We start from the raw sequence: 21,924 nt of genomic DNA, 5'->3' as shown, positions 1-21,924 counted from the left end.
ATTGACGTGGTTTTATTTTATCAAAACAGAGCAGTTTTGTCACCAAAAGTGGCAGAGCCACTGCAACTCCACAGTTATGCTGCAAAGCGGCCTTTTTCGGCCAAAAGTCTATAGTGTAGACAAGGTCTAAAGCAAGGATTCAACATCTGTTTTGTTTGAAAAATACAGTGCATCTTCCTGAAATGTATGGCTTTTACTCCAACTACACAATTAATTTAAGAATTTACAAGTAAATGTTGGTCTATGAATTAAAAACTGGGTCCTTTTAGAAATTTGGCACCTGTCTCTTTTCTTTGTCCTGAGTGAATTTACAAACGGAACACAGACACTTCAAACTTTCCGTGCAGTTAAAACTGAAATCTCGTGAACAGGCTATGTTTGAAGACATTAAGTTGTAATTAAGCTACATTACTAACGGATGTTGTATCTGTTATTCCTACATAATCATAATAAACACACTCAGGTGAACACCTAGATAACACTTAAGTGGGCCTACTGTGACAGTGGTAACTCACCCAACCACCAGTTCCTCTATAGTTAATTTGCACACAGCAATTCTATTAGTTGTAATGGCTCAGTGACATGAGGGAACCACACCACTGAGGGAACACTGTCAAGAGTTGGCATAAGTAGATTAACGGGCCCAACTGTCACTGCTATTTAAAGGCAGTGTGGCTGTGCACTAGTTTAGGAACCAGTGTTTAAAAAGCTCCTGGTAGCAGTGCCACTGACTCACAGCAGGAGCCCTTAAAGCACAAACACAATGGAATGCAAGAGCTGGGCTCTTCTTGCCCCATTTCACATAGCCATGGTCTCAGTAACACAGCCCCCCCGCCAAAAAACAAACAAAAAACCAAAAAAAACTGACAAATTAAGGGCCAGAGTCACTAATACTCTTCAGCTGTTTTGTTCTACTCTGGTGACAAAGCAACTGTAAGCTCAGTTTAATTGGCTGGTGCTCTCTGGCAGCTTTCACTGTTTTCGGGTACCACTGAATCGCTCCTTAAAAATGAAACTCAATGCTACATATCTATACATTATTCGAACGATTGCATGGTATTGCAACTCTTTGGGCTCCTTGTTCAGTTGCTGCAGGTGAAATTTAAAATAAGAATTTAAAAAAAAAAAATCAAAGGAAATACTCAGAGGAAAAACTATGTTAAAATGGAGTTAAGGTTGAGACTACACTTAAGTTAAGACTCCCAAACAACTCTGGAATGATGTCATGAAGGGAAAATACATATTAAAAAAATGAAATGGATCTTTAATCTAATCTTGGACCAAAAACACTGAACTGCATAAGAACATAAGAATGGCTATACGGGGTCAGACCAAAGGTCCATCCATCTCAGTATCCTGTCTGCCGACAGTGGCCAATGCTAGATGCCCCAAAGGGAGTGAACCTAACAGGTAATGATCAAGTGATCTCTCTCCTGCAATCCATCTCCACCCCCTGACAAACAGAGGCTAGGGACACCATTCTTTACCCATCTTGGCTTTTTTAATGATTCCTAACATCCTGTTTGCTTTTTTTTGACTGCTGCTGCACACTGCGTGGGCGTCTTCAGAAAACTATCCACGACTCCAAGGTCTCTTTCCCGATTAGTCGTAGCTAAATTAGGCCCTATCATATTATACGTATAGTTGGGGTTATTTTTTTCCCATGTGCATTACTTTACATTTATCCACATTCAATTTCATTTGCCATTTTGTTGCCCAATCACTTAGTTTTGAGAGATCTTTTTGAAGCTCTTCACAGTCTGCTTTGGTCTTAACTATCTTGAGCAGTTTAGTATCACCTGCAAACTTTGCCACCTCACTGTTTACCCCTTTCTCCAGATCATTTATGAAAAAGTTGAATGGGATTGGTCCTAGGACTGACCCTTGGGGTCACTAGTTATCCCTCTCCATTCTGAAAATTTACCATTTATTCCTACCCTTTGTTCCCTGTCTTTTAACCAGTTTTCAATCCATGAAAGGATCTTCCCTCTTATCCCATGACAACTTAATTTACGTAAGAGCCTTTGGTGAGGGACCTTGTCAAGGCTTTCTGGAAATCTAAGTTAACTATGTCCATAATTATATGATTATTGCACGCTAATCATTACTACAGGAACAACTTAAGGTAGTCTAGGTGCCTAAACTGTGCATTTCTTATCTTGATATGTTTGAATTTTTAAGAATAAAACTTAACCCTGAATTTCCAGGTTTTCAGATAATGACAACATCCCTGTGATTTTTATACCTTTAAGCTAATGATATATACTCTCAATCCCTAACTCCATTTTAACAGTTTTTTTTTTTTTTGTTTGGAAATATATTTTCATCATTCCTTGCTAACTGGAAATTTAGGGCCCAATCCTGAGCTATTTATGTTAATGGGTGTTTTGCCATTGACTTTAATGGGAGCAGGATTGGAGCCTCAATTAGTATAGTAGTCAAACTAACACTGAAATGGAGTACTGTAGGGTTTTAAAATAATTTTACATTTTTTAGACCGTGAAATCAGACTGATTCTCCAGTGCTTGAAATACTGTATCACAGATTTTCTATTTGCCACTAGATTTACAGCCAAGCTATGACTGCATCTCTCTTAGCCAGTATCATATTTTTAAAAAAGATACATAAGATTACATACAGTCTTTCCCATGAATAAGTATTTAAAATCCATTATATTTTAAATTTCAATGGTTATTCTTTACAGTTCCCAGATACCACACAAACAACACTACAGTATAAAAATAGGTAGTGTGAAATCCCTTTTGAACATTTTGTTTAATTTCCAAGTCACGGGTTAGAAATGACTAGTATTTTGTTTAGGTCCCAGAGTACCCAATTACTGCAGTTTTGGCTACTGTCAATAATGGGATCTTAGCAAGCTTCATATAACCCTCATATATTATATGAATCTAAGTCAATAATCAACAGGGGGAAATTCAACTTAAGAATTGCTTTTAAGTCAAGTGTATATTAACGTGGTACTATCAAGGAAAATTCTATTTAAACATGCTTCCTGCAAGATCAGTTGCAGTTAGTAGCTCTACAGCTGTTGCTTACGAGACATTTTTATTCTTCCAAAGCTACCAACACAAAATGACACACTTATCCTTTAGACTAGTTAATATAAACTGATGTGCGGGGGTAAGGTCCACAGATATAAAATTCTCAAACTTACATTTTGTTGAGCGTTAATAAAAAAATTAACTCCTAAATAGCCAATCTGGCATTAAATTACATTCACCATAACACCGAGTAAAATGTATTTCATCACAAATCCAGTACATGTTTTCTGCATCTGGAAACCCAAGTCCAGAACAGGCAAATTAAATGAGTCTAAAGAGATTGAGCTTTTCAATCTATTAGCACAACAATATGCTGCCACATGAGAAATAACTTGGGTCCTAGATGAGGTAATTCCTCTTTCTGTGGGATCTTCACGTCAACCCTCTAGGACCACAGAAGGAGCAGCACTGACTAATACTGGAGGGCATAATGAACCAACTGTATTTGCTAGAAGGAATTTTGCCACAACATTCAGACAAAGCAAGGATGGAAAAACTACAAGGAAGAGGGGAGCAAATCAACAGTGATTCCTAGAAGGACAAAAAAACGAATACAATACATTTCTCAATAACTCATGTATTCTTGTACTCCTTTATTGGCAGAAACTTGCAGAGATTTGTAAGAACATTTTCACTGGTTCTACTCTTTCAGAATCTTGTAAAACTACTATGTTTTGTAAAAATGTCTACTGAAACTGATTCAGGAATCCATTCTGCTTTTAGATGAAAGTCAGTCAAAATTTCACATGGAGGTTACTATACTTAAATGTTGATGGACAAAGCACAACTTGAGCAAAGGCAGTGAGGTGGGGAGAAAAGTATTGGGAGTATGCCCTCATTTATACTCTATACATGCTTAATTCTTTTAATGAAATAGAAAAAAAATCACATTAATTCAACTGTTATACAACATAGTATGAAATTGCTTTCTGTGCACCGGATTGTGCTTGGCCCCTACACAGGTAATTAGGGGGCAGTGGGCTAACTAGAAACCTTTGTCCCTCCATTGTGCAGCCTGCATTAGCCACAAGCACAATTGAAGTCCCTGCACGCAGTAGAAAACAGGGATAGGTTCCTTCCTGCTCTGATGTGGGTGGTTAAGCTGAATGCCACAATGAACCACAGAAGCACACACTCTACCTTCCTGGCATGAAGGTGGAAGTTTGAGGCAGAGGATTCCCCAAAAAGATATGACTGCACTGCTCCTTAATACTGGGCTGTGCCTAAATGCCACGACCAAGCTTTATATTATACAGAGACAGAAAAAAAGTTACCTATTATCCAGCATAAACGTATTCTTCCATTCACAAAACACCACGATGAGTGCTAAAAAGTTTAGTGTCATTTTTCATTAGTATTCTATGTTGCACAGTATTTTGAAGACAAAGATTAATGCTTACTTTAAATGTTAGCCATTTTATTTTAATCTTTACATTGTACTGTTATGACCTCAGAATTCTACTGTATCTGTCAAAAATGGAAGTAATCACTGAAATAGGAACCAGAGCCAAAATAGAAACTTAAGAACATAAGAATGGCCATACTGGGTCAGATCAAAGGTCCATCAAGCCCAGTATCCTGTCCTCTGACAATGGCCAATGGCAGGTGCCCCAAAGGGAATGAACAGACAGGTTATCATCAGATGATCCATGCCCTGTCTCCCAATCCCAGCTTCTGGCAAAAAGAGGCTAGGTACACCATTCCTGCCCATCCTGGCTAATAGCCATTGACTGACCTATCTTCCATGAATCTATCTAGCTCCCTTCTGAACCCCATTATAGTATTGGCCTTCACAACACCCTCTGGCAAGAGGTTCCAGAGGTTGACAGTGCATTGCGTGAAAACATACTTTGTGTTTGTTTTAAACCTGCTACCTACTAATTTCATTTGGTAGCTCCTTGTTCTTGTATTATGAGAAGGAGTAAATAACATTTCCTTATTTACTTTCTCTGTACCACTCATGATTTTATATACCTCTATTATATCCCCCCTTAGTCACCTCTTTTCCAAGCTGAAAAGTCCCAGTCTTATTAATCTCTCCTCATACGGAAACCATTCTATACCCCTAATCATTTTTGTTGCCCTTTTCTGAACCTTTTCCAACTCCAATATATCTTTTTTGAGATGGGGCGACCACAGTTTTCACTATTTTCTCCATCATATCTCTAGCACTTTAATAATTCAAGAAACTAAAAACTAAGATGTAAATACTTAACCTTAAACCTAGATGGACATTAACTGACATCTGTAGGGCAAAGAGGTGAAGAAATTCTAGTTATTGGAAAATGAAGTCTCATTTATACATGTGCATCTTCGAACAAGAAAATTAAAAACAGTACACACACTAGTTCATTCCTGGTGGACACAAAGCCTTTATTACAACTAATATGAAATCTCAAAAGAATTGATTATACATGGAAACAGACTACAGGAATCACATCTAAAGAGACATGCACAAATTGACCCATGTAAACCATGCCAATCTAATTGAAGTAGAACATCAGCAACTACTCCATTTTGCCCAAGATTACTCCACGGTAGCAGCCAAAGGCTCAGCGTTTAGATTGTGGTACTGAGACAGAGAGCTGCTTCCCAACACTCTTCTGTGGGTGGCAAAAAGAGGACAAGAGCTCCCTCTTTTTCAGGGCCCAAGAATGCCTGCAGGAGACGTCTTACCCCAGTCACAGAAATGTCACCTCCTGAGGATTAACCATTGCTTGGGGACAGGAGGAACTGTTGAGTTTCCCTACATAGCAATGTAGGAATTGCTGCCACAGTCTTGAGAGGAAGGTTGGAGTGTGAAGGGGAAAGACAATTCTACTTACAGAAGTGTGTATTTTCAACTAACAAATCAAAGAATCTAAGAAGCAAAAACTTGAGATAGAAGCTCCAGCAGCTGGAGGTATGGAGCATAAATAACTGATTTTTAGGAGGAAATGAACCTGATAAAATTTCCATTTACTGATTTATATTTTGAAGATGGTCCCACAAGGAAAAGTTCTAGAAACTTTTTTTTAAATGCTTACATGGGCTATAACATCTAGTGGGGTTAAAAAGATTATCTGCAACATGTTTCACTAGTTTAATTGCTCACATAGACAAACAGTAAGCAAGAAAAGCGTAAATAAATCTAAAGATATATTCTTCATACTAAGTGTACACAGTGTTTGAGGTTTTTAAACTAGGCCTTCTTTAAGTTATATGTACCCCCCAAAAAATTATTGAAATGTTCACAAAAAAGTAAAAAATTACTTGCCTCTACCTCCAAAACTGCTGGATCAAGGTTGCTTCTGCTCTTAAAGGAGACCTGCAAAGGAAAAAAAACATTGGGCTTGTGCCCTACTTTGCTTCTTTAGAATGTTTAAAAGAGGCGTGAAGGTTTAGTTAAGGTGATTTTTTCTGCTTATTTACACTCAAGATTCAGGTCCTGTCTAGTCAGGAAGACACCATGATGAACGGAGAACTAATTACAAGACAACATCACAAGAGCCGAGAGGGAAAACTTAGCGATTGAGAGGGAAAGAGACTGTTACATAGTTTAATATTCTGTTTTCTTAACATATTTCACTTCAATGTCTAATTACAATTTGGAAAAAGGATGTTGAGTTAAAGTTCCAATATTCCCATGCCTTCAATTGAGTTGAGAGAGCTAACATTATGCATCTTCCGAAACATGCTGTAAGTCCTCTAGAAAAACCAGGGGAAACCAGTAAGAACATTTCTGATATTTCTAAAGTAAAAAGCAAGCAGAAAATAAATATTTAAATCCACTTTCAGTCCCTCTTTATACATAAAGCAACAAGAAAGAGTACAAGCCCAATTTTAAAATATCCTTTGCAGGTCACCTTCAATCAAAACATAATGGGAGACAAAGGAAGGAACATGACATGGTTAACTAAAGGCACCCAAACTGTGTATTCTCACTGTTCACTAACCTTTCTTTGAAAAAAAGAGAAGTTGGCATACATGTACTGGTGGTAACAAGAAACAAACTTCTTGATCAGTTTCCCCGAAATATTGCAAAAAAATTTCATTTCTGGTCTCTAAGAGCAAGCTGCCAATTTTTGAACTAAAATGGAAATTCAAGCCAAAGTTATAGAATGGTGGTAAAAGTAGGGGTTGTAACAGGACAGCTGCAACATTAATTATGGATTATTGAGGCACCAGAAATAACTCCATTAGAAACACTGATCATATACCCCTGCATAAGAAGTATAACGCTGAAGTATCAGTGTTCTTCAAACAGATGCTCCTAAAGTGTGTCTTAGAAGATCTGACTCTTAGTAGCAAAACAATTAAGTGACTGTCTTAACTGCACATTACAAATTTTAGTTATCCTGAAAACAAGTTTATTACAACGTGACAGAGAAATTTAGTAAAAGAATCCCTTAGAAAAATGCTTTAAGGAAAGAAAGTCCTTTGTACTGCTTCCATACACCCCTAAAGTATATAAATTACACTTACATTAATAAAAATAGAGAGCGAAAGCATGAAATGTAATTACTCCTAGGAAAATCAAGGAAAACAAAAACAAAAAAGTACAATGAGCAGGGAGAATGAAAAGGAATTTTAAGGAAACAAATCTGATTTTATTTTATTCCATCTTTACTTCATTGCAACTAACTTCTACAATAGAAGGAAATAAAACCAAACTAAGAAACTGAATGTTTATTCAGAACAGTTTAATTTCTAGTTAAATTCTGAAAAGTGCAATGTTCTAAACTAATATAAAGCCATTTTGTCTCAAAAAGCTAGGGCTGAAAAACACTTGTGAAAATTATACAACTTGTTTTCCCCTCTCTTTGGGGAAATGGTACATTGATCCTGGAACAGTTCTAGAACAGAGAGGTTTGCTCTTTCTGGTTTATCCAGGTGGTCATATAATGGCATCTGAGAAGCTCTCAAGTACTCAAAAATAGAAAAAAAAAATCCCTTTTGTCCTTCCCAGCCTGAAGGAAAATTTACTCGATTAGTTTACACGGATTATGGGAGTGGGTGATTATTACTTTGTTTGAGAGAGTGGTTGAGTGCCATTGTGTGTCTATGTACGAGTGAAAAATGTATTGTGGCAAAGCTAAGCCGAATAAAAGAGCTTTGCATTTGAATCTGAAAGTGATGACATCCAAGGGTCATTTTAGTTAGAGTTGTACTACCAAATACAGGCACGTAGGTAAGTATGTGGTGTTTATGTGACCATCGCTTATTAGCCCCTACTCTACTTGCGCTACACTGATGACATCTTCATCATCTGGACCCATGGAAAAGAAGCCCTTGAGGAATTCCACCATGATTTCAACAATTTCCATCCCACCATCAACCTCAGCCGAGACCAATCCACACAAGTGGTCCATTTCCTGGACACTACTGTGCTAATAAGCGATGGTCACATAAACACCATCCTATACCGGAAACCTACTGACCGCTATATTTACCTACATGCCTCCAGATTCCATCCAGGACACACCACACGATCCATTGTATACAGCAAACTCTAAGATACAACCGCATTTGCTGCAAACACCTACAAGATCTCTATCAAGCATTCTTAAAACTATAATACCCACCTGATGAAGTGAAAAAAACAGATTGACAGAGCCAGAAGAGTACCCAGAAGTCACCTACTACAGGACAGGCCCAACAAAGAAAACAACAGAATGCCACTAGCTGTCACCTTCAGCCCCCAACTAAAACCTCTCCAGTGCATCTAAGATTTACAACCTATCCTGAAAAATGATCCCTCACTCTCACAGATCTTGGGAGACAGACCGGTCCTCCCTTACAGACAGCCCCCCAACCTCAAGCAAATACTCTCCAGCAACCACACACCGCACAACAAAAACACTAACCCAGGCACCTATCCTTCCAACAAAGGCCAATGCCAACTCTGTCCACATATTTATTCATGTGACACCATCAGAGGACCTAATCACATTAGGTCCTCTGACATAAGAGGCTCGTTCATTTGCACATCTACCATTGTGATATATGCTATCATGTGCCAGCAATGCCCCTCTGCCATGTACATTGGCCAAACTGGACAGTCTCTATGCAAAACAATAAATGGACACAAATCAGACATCAGGAATCATAACATTCCAAAACCAGGAGGAGAACACTTCAACCTCTTTGGCCACTCAGTAAAAGACTTAAGGGTGGCAATTTTACAATAGAAAAGCTTCAAAAACAGACTCCAAGAAACTGCTGAGCTTGAATTAATATGCAAACTAGATACCATTAATTTGGGTTTGAATAGAGACTGGGAGTGGCTGGGTCATTACACATTGAATTTATTTCCCCATGTTAAGTATCCTCACACCTTCTCGTCAACTTCTAAATGGGCCATCTTGATCATCGCTATAAAACTGTTTTTCTCTGCTGATAATAGCTCATCTTAATTAGCCTCTTACCGTTTGTATGGTAACTTCCACCTTCTCTGTATGTGTGTGTATATATATCTTCTTGCTATATGTTCCATTCTATGTATCCGATGAAGTGGGCTGTAGCCCACAAAAGCTTATGCTCTAATGAATGTTAGTCTCTAAGGTGCCACAAGTACTCCTATCATTACTAGTAACACTTAAGATTACTATAACTGAAATAGATTACAGCAGAGAAAAAAAAAATCTCACTGTTGTTCCAGTGTCTTTACTTTGTGTTTTTGATACCACTTACTGTACAGTCATTTTCCCGTTTGTTCAAATATTTCACACATTGAAGGGGAGAAAAACATTTTAAAAATATGAAAAAGTGATTGTGAACCCCAAAGTTAGCAATGGGACTCAGACAGGTGTAGTAGATGAATCTACTTTTAAGTCTTTGAGACTGACTGATTTCAAAGTTAACAGAGTTTTTAAGACAAAGTTTGTTATTACACAACTGTATAAATTAAGCAAGTGGTTGTGAATACCTTGATATTTGCCAAATATGAAGATCAGCAAATTACTTGTTTTCTTTTAAGTCCTATGTACTTATTTATACGAACCCAACACTACAATACTTGTATGCTTCACATACATTAATTTAGCCACCCCACCCCACTGCAGCAGGGAAGTGTTATCTCATTTTACAAATAGGAAACTGAGGCAGAAAGACTGACCATAAAGCAGTGACATAGGAATTCTGTGCCATAGCTTGGAACTGAACCAAGACATCCTGAATTCCAGTTCACTGTCATAACAGAACGTATTTCCTTCTATTAACACATAATTTATTTTAAAAATTACTTTTTTAAATGAGAGAACATCTTTCAAAGTCAGGCACTCCAGAAGAGATTTGCTACAACAGCACACACAACTATTAGACCATATACTGAACGTTCTCTCTCTAAAACCATCTGGTCTCTTAAGAAGAGACATCATTAGTAAGGAATACACTTAAAACTGTTAATCCTACAGAGTACCTAAATCACAGAATACAGCATTAACTGTATTGTACATCAGCTCTGTGAGAAAACAGTCAGTCAAAAAAAAACTCCCTAGAGATGTATTCGAACTACATAACAATGATGCTGACAAGTAAATGAACAGTATAAAAAGCTTCCTGCCACTTTGCTGCTCTCACCATTTCTTACATATGAAGCTGGTATAAGGTTTAAAGTGAAGAATACCTTAACAGAATCCCTATGCCAAACTGCCCATACTGAATATCTGAAACTCAGACTGAATTTTATAAAGCTTTCCCATTGGATGATCAACGCTTCTTAACATTTAAGAAGTCACAGGATTATAAATTATTTTCCATGAGAAAGTAACTACAGCTATTGTGCTAATCCATTTAAGTATCTGATATTGGTAACATTGGTGCTTAGCTACTGGAACATTCAGGAATACACAATATTCAGGAAAAAGCTTTCAGAGTAAGCTAAATTCTCTGCAAGGTGTACATACTGTAGGAATACTACTTACCTGTAATTTTTTATTTTATTTTTTTTTAAGATAGGAGTTAAAATATATCCCAGCCTTGTGTTCCTACTCAGGCATATGATCAAATCTGGAAGGAACAGTAGCAAAATCTGACTCACTAAATTGTCTTAGCAGATGAACGCAGCCTCATGCATCTACATTGTTTTGATCAAATTTTTAAAAGGGCTTAGTAAATAAATATTCCTCAGCTTTGGGGGAGGGGGAGGACAGGAACATAAATCTACTTTAGTCACTATGTACAGAGACGAATCGGGCACACAGTTTGTCTTCTCCAAATACAAGAGTTACAAGAGATCCGACAATGAGAAATTAATCATGCAGGTGTGTCCCTGGAAGAAAAAAGCACGCAAATACTGAAGACTTGTCTTCTGGAAGAAAAAAAAGATACCCTAGACAGTGAACAAGAACATTTAAATAAAAATGTTTAAAAAGTAGGATTATCTCAATCAAGTAAACATACACTGTACAACTTGAGAGGAGACCAAAAGGAAATAAATGAGTTGAGTCATTGGACCATTACAATTCTCTTTTTAAAAACATGTCACTGATAAACCAAAACTGGATTAATGTCATGACACAAAATGTGTATACAGTAATACACATTTGTTTCAAAAATATAAATAGAAAACAATACAGTAGATCTGTAAATCTGCTGGATGGGAAGTGATGGAAGCCTTGCTACCATTGCTGGCATTACTCTACCTAAATGAACCCTGAAGGTGAACAGGACCTTTAAGCGTCAATGATGCTAAAAAAATCACAATGAAAAATGCAGTCAGATGTATTTTTAGATGCAGTTTGATGGAAGATAGGCCAGATGAAATTTATTTGCTGATGTAAACCTATTTGCTGGATTAACTGTTTGTTTCCCTTCCAGACAGTCTATTTTACATCCAGATTTTTGGAGGGTATCTCTAAAATGGTGATGAGGGTATGAGAAATATATTAGCAGAGTAATTAATCACAATGTCACTGTAAAACCATCTTTGGGAAAAAATTTCAGATGCAAACATGCACCACAACTTTTTGTAACTATGGAGTGTGGATGAACCACCAAAATGTGAAACTCACTTATACGACAAAGGACAAACTGAAAGCACTACCACCTGAAAAAATAAAGGAGATCTAAAATTTTACCTAACAAATCTCCTGACTTTAATATTTTAAAATGCAGTAATCCCGACAAGATGACCTTGGAGTGGAGTGCCCCAAGGATCGGACCTCGGGCCGGTTTTGTTCAATATCTTCATAAATGATCTGGAGATGGTGTGGATTGCACCCTCAGCAAGTTTGCAGACGACACTAAACTGAGAGGAGAGGTAGATATGCTGGAGGATAGTGATAGGATACAGAGGGCCCTAGACAAATTAGAGGATTGGGTCAAAAGAAATCTGATGAGGTTCAACAAGGACAAGTGTAGAGTCCTGCACTTAGGACGGAAGAATCCCATGCAGTGCTACAGACTAGGGACCGAAAGACTCGGCAGCAGTTCTGCAGAAAAGGACCGAGGGGTGACAGTGGACGAGAAGCTGGATATGAGCCAGCAGTGTGCCCTTGTTGCCAAGAAGGCCAATGGCATTTTGGGATGTATATGTAGGGGCATTGCCAGCAGATCGAGGGACGTGATCGCTCCCCTCTATTCGACATTGGTGAGGACTCATCTGGAGTACTGTGTCCAGTTTTGGGCCCCACACTACAAGAACGATGTGGAAAAATTGGAAAACATCTAGCGGAGGGCAACAAAAATTATTAGGGGACTGGAACACATGACTTATGAGGAGAGGCTGAGGGAACTGGGATTGTTTAGTCTGCAGAAGAGAAGAACAAGGGGGGATTTGATAGCTGCTTTCAACTACCTGAAAAGGGGTTCCAAAGAAGATGGATCTAGACTGTTCTCAGTGGTAGCTGATGACAGAACAAGGAGTAATGGTCTCAAGTTGCAGTGGGGGAGGTTTAGGTTGGATATTAGGAAAAACTTTTTCACTAGGAGGGTGGTAAAACACTGGAATGCGTTACCTAGGGAGGTGGTGGAATCTCCTTCCTTAGATATTTTTAAGGTCAGGCTTGACAAAGCCCTGGCTGGGATGATTTAGATGGGGATTGGTCCTGCTTTGAGCAGGGGGTTGGACTAGATGACCTCCTGAGGTCCCTTCCAACCCTGATATTCTATGATTCTATGACCTGCAAAGGAAAATAATTGTTGGAATCCTATTTTGCCTCTATTATGCTTAAAGAAAGTATAAATATACCTTCCCCACCACAAGAGTCATTTTCTACTTACTTTTACATGATAAATATGAAGTCTTGTCTTTTGCTTATTTTTATATTATAAAGTTGTCCATGTCCTCCTGGAAGTCTCTATAGACTAGAGGACAGAACAACAGTATTGGGACAGTATCACAAGAGATTAGATACTGATGTATGAGCAATTTTTAGATGTTAAACTAAAAACGACAGAATGTTTTAAACAACTATTTAACTCAACCCCCTACCAAAACTCCAAGGAAAAACCGTATTTTATAGTTTCCAAACACATCTCTGACTGACAAATGAGAAAAGTTCTTGCTCCAATTCTCTAAGTCTCCAAGTATGCCAACATATAAACACGGATAATAAAATTTTACAATCCTGATATTTAAGGAAAAAGAATACTTTAAAGTTTTCTACAGCCCCGCTCCACACCCAAGGGGGGAAGGGGGGTGTCTGTCTCAGGGCTGGGGAAGGGGCATGGGAGAGGGTTCAGAGTGCTGACTCTGGGAGGGAGTTTTGGAGCAGGAGGGGACTCAGTTTTGGGGACTGGAGTGCGGGAGGGGGTGTGAGCTCCGGGCGGGGCTTAGCTGAGGCAGCTCCCTGGAAGTGGCGACATCTCCCTCTGGGTCCAGCCAATGGGAGGTGCAGAACTGGTGCTCATGTTGGGGGCGACACGCAGAACCCTTCTGGCCATCCCTGTGCCTAGGACCCAGAGGGAGCTGTCGCCACTTCCGGGGAGCCGGGCAGGGAGCCTGCCAGCCCTGCGCCAGCCAGATTCCTGGCAAGCAACCCTACAATATTGGGACAAATAGCGTCCCAATCATATATCGGTCAGGACGCTGGACAAAGAGTTAAATATCAGGACGTCTCGTCACCCTAACTGCTGGATACAGTACAACTGTTCTATTGAACAGACCCATAGTCAATTGTGAAACACGTTCCACAGGCCCCAACAATACAACACACACTGTTCAGAATGCTAAGTATTTGTACCATTGATCTAATACAGACAAGATTTGAGCATAATCGTCCACAAAAATCAGACGCATTAGCTGTGATGGTGTGATGGGTACACGGCAGACTGAAAACCTCTGCCACTAAAGCAAGTTTCAGGGCACACTTTCATGACATACTTTCTGGAGGATTCTTCCTTTATTTGAGAATAGAACATTACAAGAGGTGTACATCAGGAGTGATGCTCCTAGTGATGCACATCTTCAGCTCTGATCGTGAAAAGATGTGCTGGGTTTTCCACTAAGTTGTGTGGAAATCTTTTAAACAGGACAATTTACAGAAGTTAGTCTCAAAGATGGACTATTTCAAGGAGGAGGCCAAACTTCAGTTTCTAGGTACATTTTACATTCTAAAGTGTTTCGTCTGTTAGAGTTGAAAGAAATTTAAGATCACATCTCTTTAAAATTTCCCCAGAGTTATTTTTTTCAGGCTTTTACATCATCAGATTTTAAAAGTGAAACCTACAATTTCACACCAAGCTTTCAGACAATTTAAAAACCAAATTCAGGGCAACTTTGGGGAATGGTGTAGATGTTTAAAAAAAAATCAGAAAATTATTTGGCTTGCTCACCTTAACTGGTATTTTTCAACTTGAAGATCAAAATAATATTGGATCTCAGTGGAAAATTTATATTCTGAGAAGCTGCATCCCTTACGCTGCCACCCATCTAGATTCCCAGCTCTGCTCCCCCAGTTCATCCCGACTCAACAGTCCTCTTGCCCTGTCTGCTTCCCAACTACTGTTCATGCCAGAAATGATAGCAATTTGCCCAAGAAACAATTTCCAGCTCCACTGGGGAGGCAACCTCCTAAGGATCACCACAAAGTGAAGCCCATCTCAAAGAAGCCTTACAAGACTAGATAGGAATCCATGCAGCAAACTGTAGCACATATTCAAGAGTGGTGGGAAAATCTACAGGGGTGGTTAAGACCACCAGGGAAGGCAGAGGTTTCATACATGCTCAGGGCTGAGGAGGTCTTCTGGTGACGGAGACGGACACTCAAAGAAAAGGAGGAATATTTTTCCAATCTTAAGCTTAACATGCTTAAAATTGGGAATACTTTCAACACAGAGGAAAGACTTCCTTTCCACTATATCCCACACAACTACAATTTCCCACAATTCCATCTCCCTTCACAGCTTCCCTAAATACTGATGTTCAAAAAGTCTATAGCAGAGAAGCTCTGCTGCAGTGACGAACCTCATTATGGTGACTCGACACTGGTTTGAACAGGACTGCTCTCTTCCAGACATCACATACCAAGGCTACTTAAGCTTTCGCTGATAATTAAGAGGGATTTTCACTCATCATATAAGAAAACCCACAACGCACACCTCAAAAATCCTATTCAAATGCACAATCTTAACTCCAAGCTAAGAAAAGTTTAGGAAGAAATTAACAATTATACAGTAAAAAAAATAAGTCAAGTATTAGTCAAGTGTCTGCAGATAACAAAAATCAGTTATATGAAATCATGTATTCGACTTAAATTGAGGCATATACAATATTAGTAAACTTACAAAATGAAATAATGCATTCATCTAGGACAACCCACATTCGAGACACAGATGAATCAACTTCATGTGAAGCTAAATGTTACACTGACCCATTCCTATTCATTACAAATTCAGCATCCTTACTTGCCTGTAGTACTTGAGAGGAAAATGGAACACCAACTGAAGAAACCACATGGAGATCACTTTATATTGAAGATGTCAGTCTACAAAATACCAGTTCAATCAAAATCCTAGGTCATACTGCCCATTTTCCCACAAAAAACTCTGCTTTTCCTATTTTTAATAACTATTTGTATATTCACTTTAGTCATGCAATAAGTTGGACTTCTAACAGTTATCCCAGAATGTTCTATGAAATGTATCCATCACTTATATTCCCAACAAAACACTTATCAAAAGATGAAAACCATAGCAAATGTATAATCTTACATTTTCTATTAAAAGCACTGTCTTTAGGCAAGTCATTTTAAAGTTTCTTTATATAGCTTACAAACATCAGCTAAGATTATTAAAAAAAATTTCAAATCCAGTTTGCTTTTCACCAATTATGCTGTTTGTCTGCTTTCTGCATTTTATTTGAAGTGGACAACAAAACCAGACTGGTCAGTTTTGAGGTGCATCATTCACTGAAACAATGTTGTGCTTAGCTTTCCAACAGTACTGGAGAATGTTTCAAAGCCTCATAAAATATTGCTACTGACACTAGGTTTGTGAAACTAATTTACAAATTGTTAGTCTAAAATTACGTGATACCACACTTATTTAAAAAGTATAAACCACACATGAATACACACAGAAATCACGTAAGAGTATAAAATCTGCATTTTGGTTTTTCTAAAAGAATCTCATTCAGCAAAAAATAAATACATAAAAGCAACCAGCATTTGGCTAGGCATATCTTCTGAAAGTTTCCTAGATTACGATCAGATGAAACCATGATCATCTAGTCGGACTTAGTATTTTCACCTATTTTCACCATATTCATGCATCAGGCCTATAACTTTTGGGTGAATTACACCTGAATTTTATTTATTTTTTTAAGAAAGACATCCAATTTGATTAGAACACTTCAAGTGATGGAGAATTCACTACATCTCATTAAGTTGTTCCAGTGATTAATCATGCTCTCGAAGATTTTCATCTTTCTTTCAAATTTGAATGTGTCTAGCTTCAACTACCAGTCACTAGATTTTGTTATGCTAACTTAGAGAACCCTCTAAAATCAGGAATCTTATCCTCAATAAGGTATTTATAGACAGTGATCAAGTCATCTCTTAAACTTCTCTTGGATAAAACTAACCAGAGTTTCTTAAGTCTCTCTCCATAAAGCAGGTTTACCAGACAGTAGTCGTTCTTGTTACTCTATTCTGAATGCTTTCCTATTTTTCTAATTCCTTTACAAAGTCTGAACACCAGAAGCAGACACATTCCAGTAATGGTCTCGCCAATGCTACATATATTTTAATACTTTCTCTCCCTACTCAGACTTGATATTTCCATTTTAACATCCAAAGATGATGTTAGCTCTCTTAGCTGCAACATCACATTGGAGATTACATTAATTTGGTTATCTGTCATGATCCTTAAATCTTTTAGGAAGACTGTTTCCAGGATACAGCCCCCCATCTTGTAATTGTGACCGATATTATTGCTTGTTCCTTACCTCAGAACCTTCCATTTTGCTATATTTAAATGCATGTTTGAATGAGCCCTGTTTACAAAGCAACTCATATTACACTTTTCAGAGTAACAGCCGTGTTAGTCTGTATTCGCAAAAAGAAAAGGAGGACTTGTGGCACCTTAGAGACTAACCAATTTATTAGAGCATGAGCTTTCGTGAGCTACAGCTCACTTCATCGGATGCATACTGTGGAAAGTGTAGAAGATCTTTTTATACACACAAAGGATGAAAAAATACCTCCCCCCACCCCACTCTCCTGCTGGTAATAGCTTATCTAAAGTGATCACTCTCCTTACAATGTGTATGATAATCAAGTTGGGCCATTTCCAGCAGAAATCCAGGTTAGTGTTCTTGAGGGCAGGATCTTGGCCACCATGGACGCAGAAGCCCTCCACACCAACACCCCACACAAAGATGGACCACAAGCCGCCAAGAACACCATCCCCGACAATGCCACGGCCAACCTGGTGGCCGAACCCTGCGACCCCGTCCCCACCCACAACCATTCCACACCCGGGGACAATGCACACCCTCAAATCAGCGGCACCGCCATGTGCACCCGCACGGCCCCACAGCACGCCAACACCTCCATGGCTGACCCAGAACAACGACTCCCCAGCTCCCGCCCCCCAACGCCCCCACTCTACCCGCGCTACACTGATGACATCCTCATCATCTGGACCCATGGAAAAGAAGCCCCCGAGGAACTCCACCACGATCCCAACAATCTCCATCCCACCATCAACCCCAGCCCGGTCCAGTCCACACAAGAGATCCACCTCCCGGACACCACAGGGCCAACAAACGATGGTCACATAAACACCACCCCACACCGGAAACCCACTGACCGCCACTCCCACCCACATGCCTCCAGCCCTCACCCCGACCACACCACACGACCCACCGTCCACAGCCAAGCCCCGCGACACAACCGCACCTGCCCCAACCCCCCAGACAGAGACAAACACCCACAAGATCTCTATCAAGCACTCCCACAACCACAATACCCACCCGCGGAAGCGAAGAAACAGACCGACAGAGCCAGAAGAGCCCCCAGAAGTCACCCACCACAGGACCCCAACAAAGAAAACAACAGAACGCCACCAGCCGTCACCCTCATGCCCCTCTGCCATGTACACTGGCCAAACTGGACAGTCTCTGCACAAAAGAACAAATGGACACAAATCAGATGTCAAGAATCACAACATTCACAAACCAGTCAGAGAACACCCCAATCCCTCCGGCCACGCGACCACAGACACGAAAGTCGTGATACTACAACAAAAAAACTTCAAATCCAGACTCCAGCGAGAGACCGCCGAACCGGAATTCATCTGCAAATTGGACACAACCAACCCAGGCTTGAATAGAGACCGGAAGCGGCCAAGCCACCACGCAAGGCAACCTATCTCCCCCCATTCCCTTCCACCTCCCCCGCCCCCCCCACCCAGACGTTCTTGTTAGACCCTGGATTTGTGCTGGAAATGGCCCACCTTGATTATCATACACATTGTAAGGAGAAAAGGAGGACTTGTGGCACCTTAGAGACTAACCAATTTATTAGAGCATAAGCTTTCGTGAGCTACAGCTCACTTCTTCAGATGCATATCGTGGAAACTGCAGCAGGCTTTATATATACACAGAGAATATGAAACAATACCTATTCCCACCCCACTGTCCTGCTGGTAATAGCTTATCTAAAGTGATTTCCAGCACAAATCCAGGTTTTCTCACCCTCCACCCCCCCCCACAAATTCACTCTCCTGCTGGTGATAGCCCATCCAAAGTGATAACTCTTTACACAATGTGCATGACAATTAAGCTGGGCTATTTCCTGCATAAATCCAGGTTCTCACATCCCCCCCACCCCCATACACACACAAACTCACTCTCCTGCTGGTAATAGCTCATCCAAACTGACCACTCTTCAAGTTAAAATCCAAGTTAAACCAGAACATCTGGGGGGGGGGGGGGTAGGAAAAAACAAGAGGAAACAGGCCACCCCGCACAATGACCCAGCCACTCCAAGTCTCCACCCAAGCCCAAATCAATAGTATCCAATTTGCAAATGAACCCCAACTCAGCAGTCTCTCGCCGGAGCCCGGACTCGAAGTTCCCCTGTTTCAAGATAGCGACCCTCATGTCTGCGATCGCGTGACCAGAGAGACCGAAGTGCTCTCCGACCGGTCCACGAATGCTACAATTCCCGACATCTGACCTGCGTCCATTCACTCCTCCACGCAGAGACTGTCCAGCTTGACCAATGCACACGGCAGAGGGGCATTGCTGGCACATGATGGCATATATCACATTGGTGGATGTGCAGGTGAACGAGCCTCTGATAGTGTGGCTGATGTTATTAGGCCCTGTGATGGTGTCCCCTGAATAGAGACTTGGAGTGGCTAAGTCATTATGCAAGGTAGCCTGTTTCCTCTTGTTTTTTCCTACCCCCCCCCCCCCCCAAGATGTTCTGGTTTAACTTGGATTTTAACTTGAAGAGTGGTCAGTTTGGATGAGCTATTACCAGCAGGAGAGTGAGTTTGTGTGTGTATGGGGGTGGGGGGGATGTGAGAACCTGGATTTATGCAGGAAATAGCCCAGCTTAATTGTCATGCACATTGTGTAAAGAGTTATCACTTTGGATGGGCTATCACCAGCAGGAGAGTGAATTTGTGGGGGGGGGTGGAGGGTGAGAAAACCTGGATTTGTGCTGGAAATCACTTTAGATAAGCTATTACCAGCAGGACAGTGGGGTGGGAATAGGTATTGTTTCATATTCTCTGTGTATACATAAAGCATGCTGCAGTTTCCACGATATGCATCTGAAGAAGTGAGCTGTAGCTCACGAAAGCTTATGCTCTAATAAATTGGTTAGTCTCTAAGGTGCCACAAGTCCTCCTTTTCTTTTTGCGAATACAGACTAACACGGCTGTTACTCTGAAACCTGTCATTATGCAAGGCACTGCATTTAGCCGTATGGAGTGGAAATCTATCAACTGCATGAAAAAACTTGTACAGATACAGACAGACATCATCTTCCTTTCCAAATGCAAACAGATGGACATCGTACCAAAAGGACTGAAGGTAAAAAATCCATTACAATCTACATACCACACAGACTATGCTGACAGCTTATGCCACACGCTCTCAAAGAAACTGCGGAATCACCTGATCAACATCCTCTACAGCAAACAGGGAAAGATTAAGAATGAGCTCTCAAAAATGGATACTCTCATAAAAAACCAACCTTCCACACAAACTTCCTCGTGGCTGGATTTTACTAAAACTAGACAAGCCATTTACAACGCACACTTTGCTTCTCTACAAAAGAAAAAGGACACTAAACTTTCTAAACTACTACATGCTACAAGGGGCCACAGCAATGGTTCCCTCAACCCACCTAGCAATATTGTTAACCTATCCAACTATACTCTCAGCCCAGCAGAAGGAGCTGTTCTATCTCGGGGCCTCTCCTTCTGCCCCTCCACCCCCACGAACATGATACAGTTCTGTGGTGACCTAGAATCCTATTTTCGACGTCTCCGACTCGAGGAATATTTCCAAAATACCTCTGAACAGCATACTAATCCACAGAGGTCTCCCAACCAACACTACAGAAAGAGGGATTCTAGGTGGACTCCTCCTGAAGGTCGAAACAGCAGACTGGACTTCTACATAGAGTGCTTCCGCCGACGTGCACGGGCTGAAATGATGGAAAAGCAGCATCACTTGCCCCATAACCTCAGCCATGCGGAACGCAATGCCATCCACAGCCTCAGAAACAACTCTGACATCATAATCAAAAAGGCTGACAAAGGAGGTGCTGTTGTCGTCATGAATAGGTCGGAATATGAACAAGAGGCTGCTCGGCAGCTCTCCAACACGAGTTTCTACAAGCCATTACCCTCTGATCCCACTGAGAGTTACCAAAAGCAACTACAGCATTTGCTCAAGAAACTTCCTGAAAAAGCACAAGATCAAATCCGCACAGACACACCCCTGGAACCCCGACCTGGGATATTCTATCTACTACCCAAGATCCATAAACCTGGAAATCCTGGGCGCCCCATCATCTCAGGCATTGGCACCCTGACAGCAGGATTGTCTGGCTATGTAGACTCCCTCCTCAGGCCCTACGCTACCAGCACTCCCAGCTACCTTCGAGACACCACTGACTTCCTGAGGAAACTACAATCCATCGGTGATCTTCCTGATAACACCATCCTGGCCACTATGGATGTGGGGGCCCTCTGCACCAGCGTTCCACGCAGGGATGGACTGCAGGCCGTCGGGGGCACTGTCCCCGGTGGTGTCGCGGCTGGCCTGGTGGCTGGACTTTGTGGCTTTGTCCTTGCCCATGGCTACTTCACATTTGGGGACAGTGTGTGCCTTCGGATCGGCGGCGCTGCTGTGGGTGCCCGCATGGCCCCACAGTGTGCCAGCATTTTTGTGGCTGATTTGGAGCGGCGCTTCCTC

At 40.7% G+C, this 21,924-nt stretch overlaps 1 protein-coding gene across 14 annotated transcripts in view; it reads right to left on the bottom strand.

Moving 5' to 3' along the window:
* The window catches only part of QKI (QKI, KH domain containing RNA binding), a 331,324-nt gene that overhangs the window by 104,357 nt on the left and 205,043 nt on the right, over positions 1 to 21,924 (bottom strand). For 7 of the 14 annotated variants that reach the window (XM_073337872.2, XM_073337865.2, XM_073337864.2 and 4 more), the window contains exon 4: positions 6,319 to 6,369. The exons of the other annotated variants lie outside the window; for them this stretch is intronic. In XM_073337872.2, coding sequence (XP_073193973.1) covers positions 6,319 to 6,369 — 51 coding nt within the window. The remainder of the gene's footprint in view (positions 1 to 6,318; positions 6,370 to 21,924) is intronic. 14 annotated transcript variants of the gene reach the window in all.

This window comes from Lepidochelys kempii, chromosome 3 (assembly GCF_965140285.1).
Source record: "Lepidochelys kempii isolate rLepKem1 chromosome 3, rLepKem1.hap1, whole genome shotgun sequence".
Taxonomy (NCBI): Eukaryota; Metazoa; Chordata; order Testudines; family Cheloniidae; genus Lepidochelys; species Lepidochelys kempii.
This window is presented reverse-complemented; position numbering and strand designations above follow the sequence as displayed.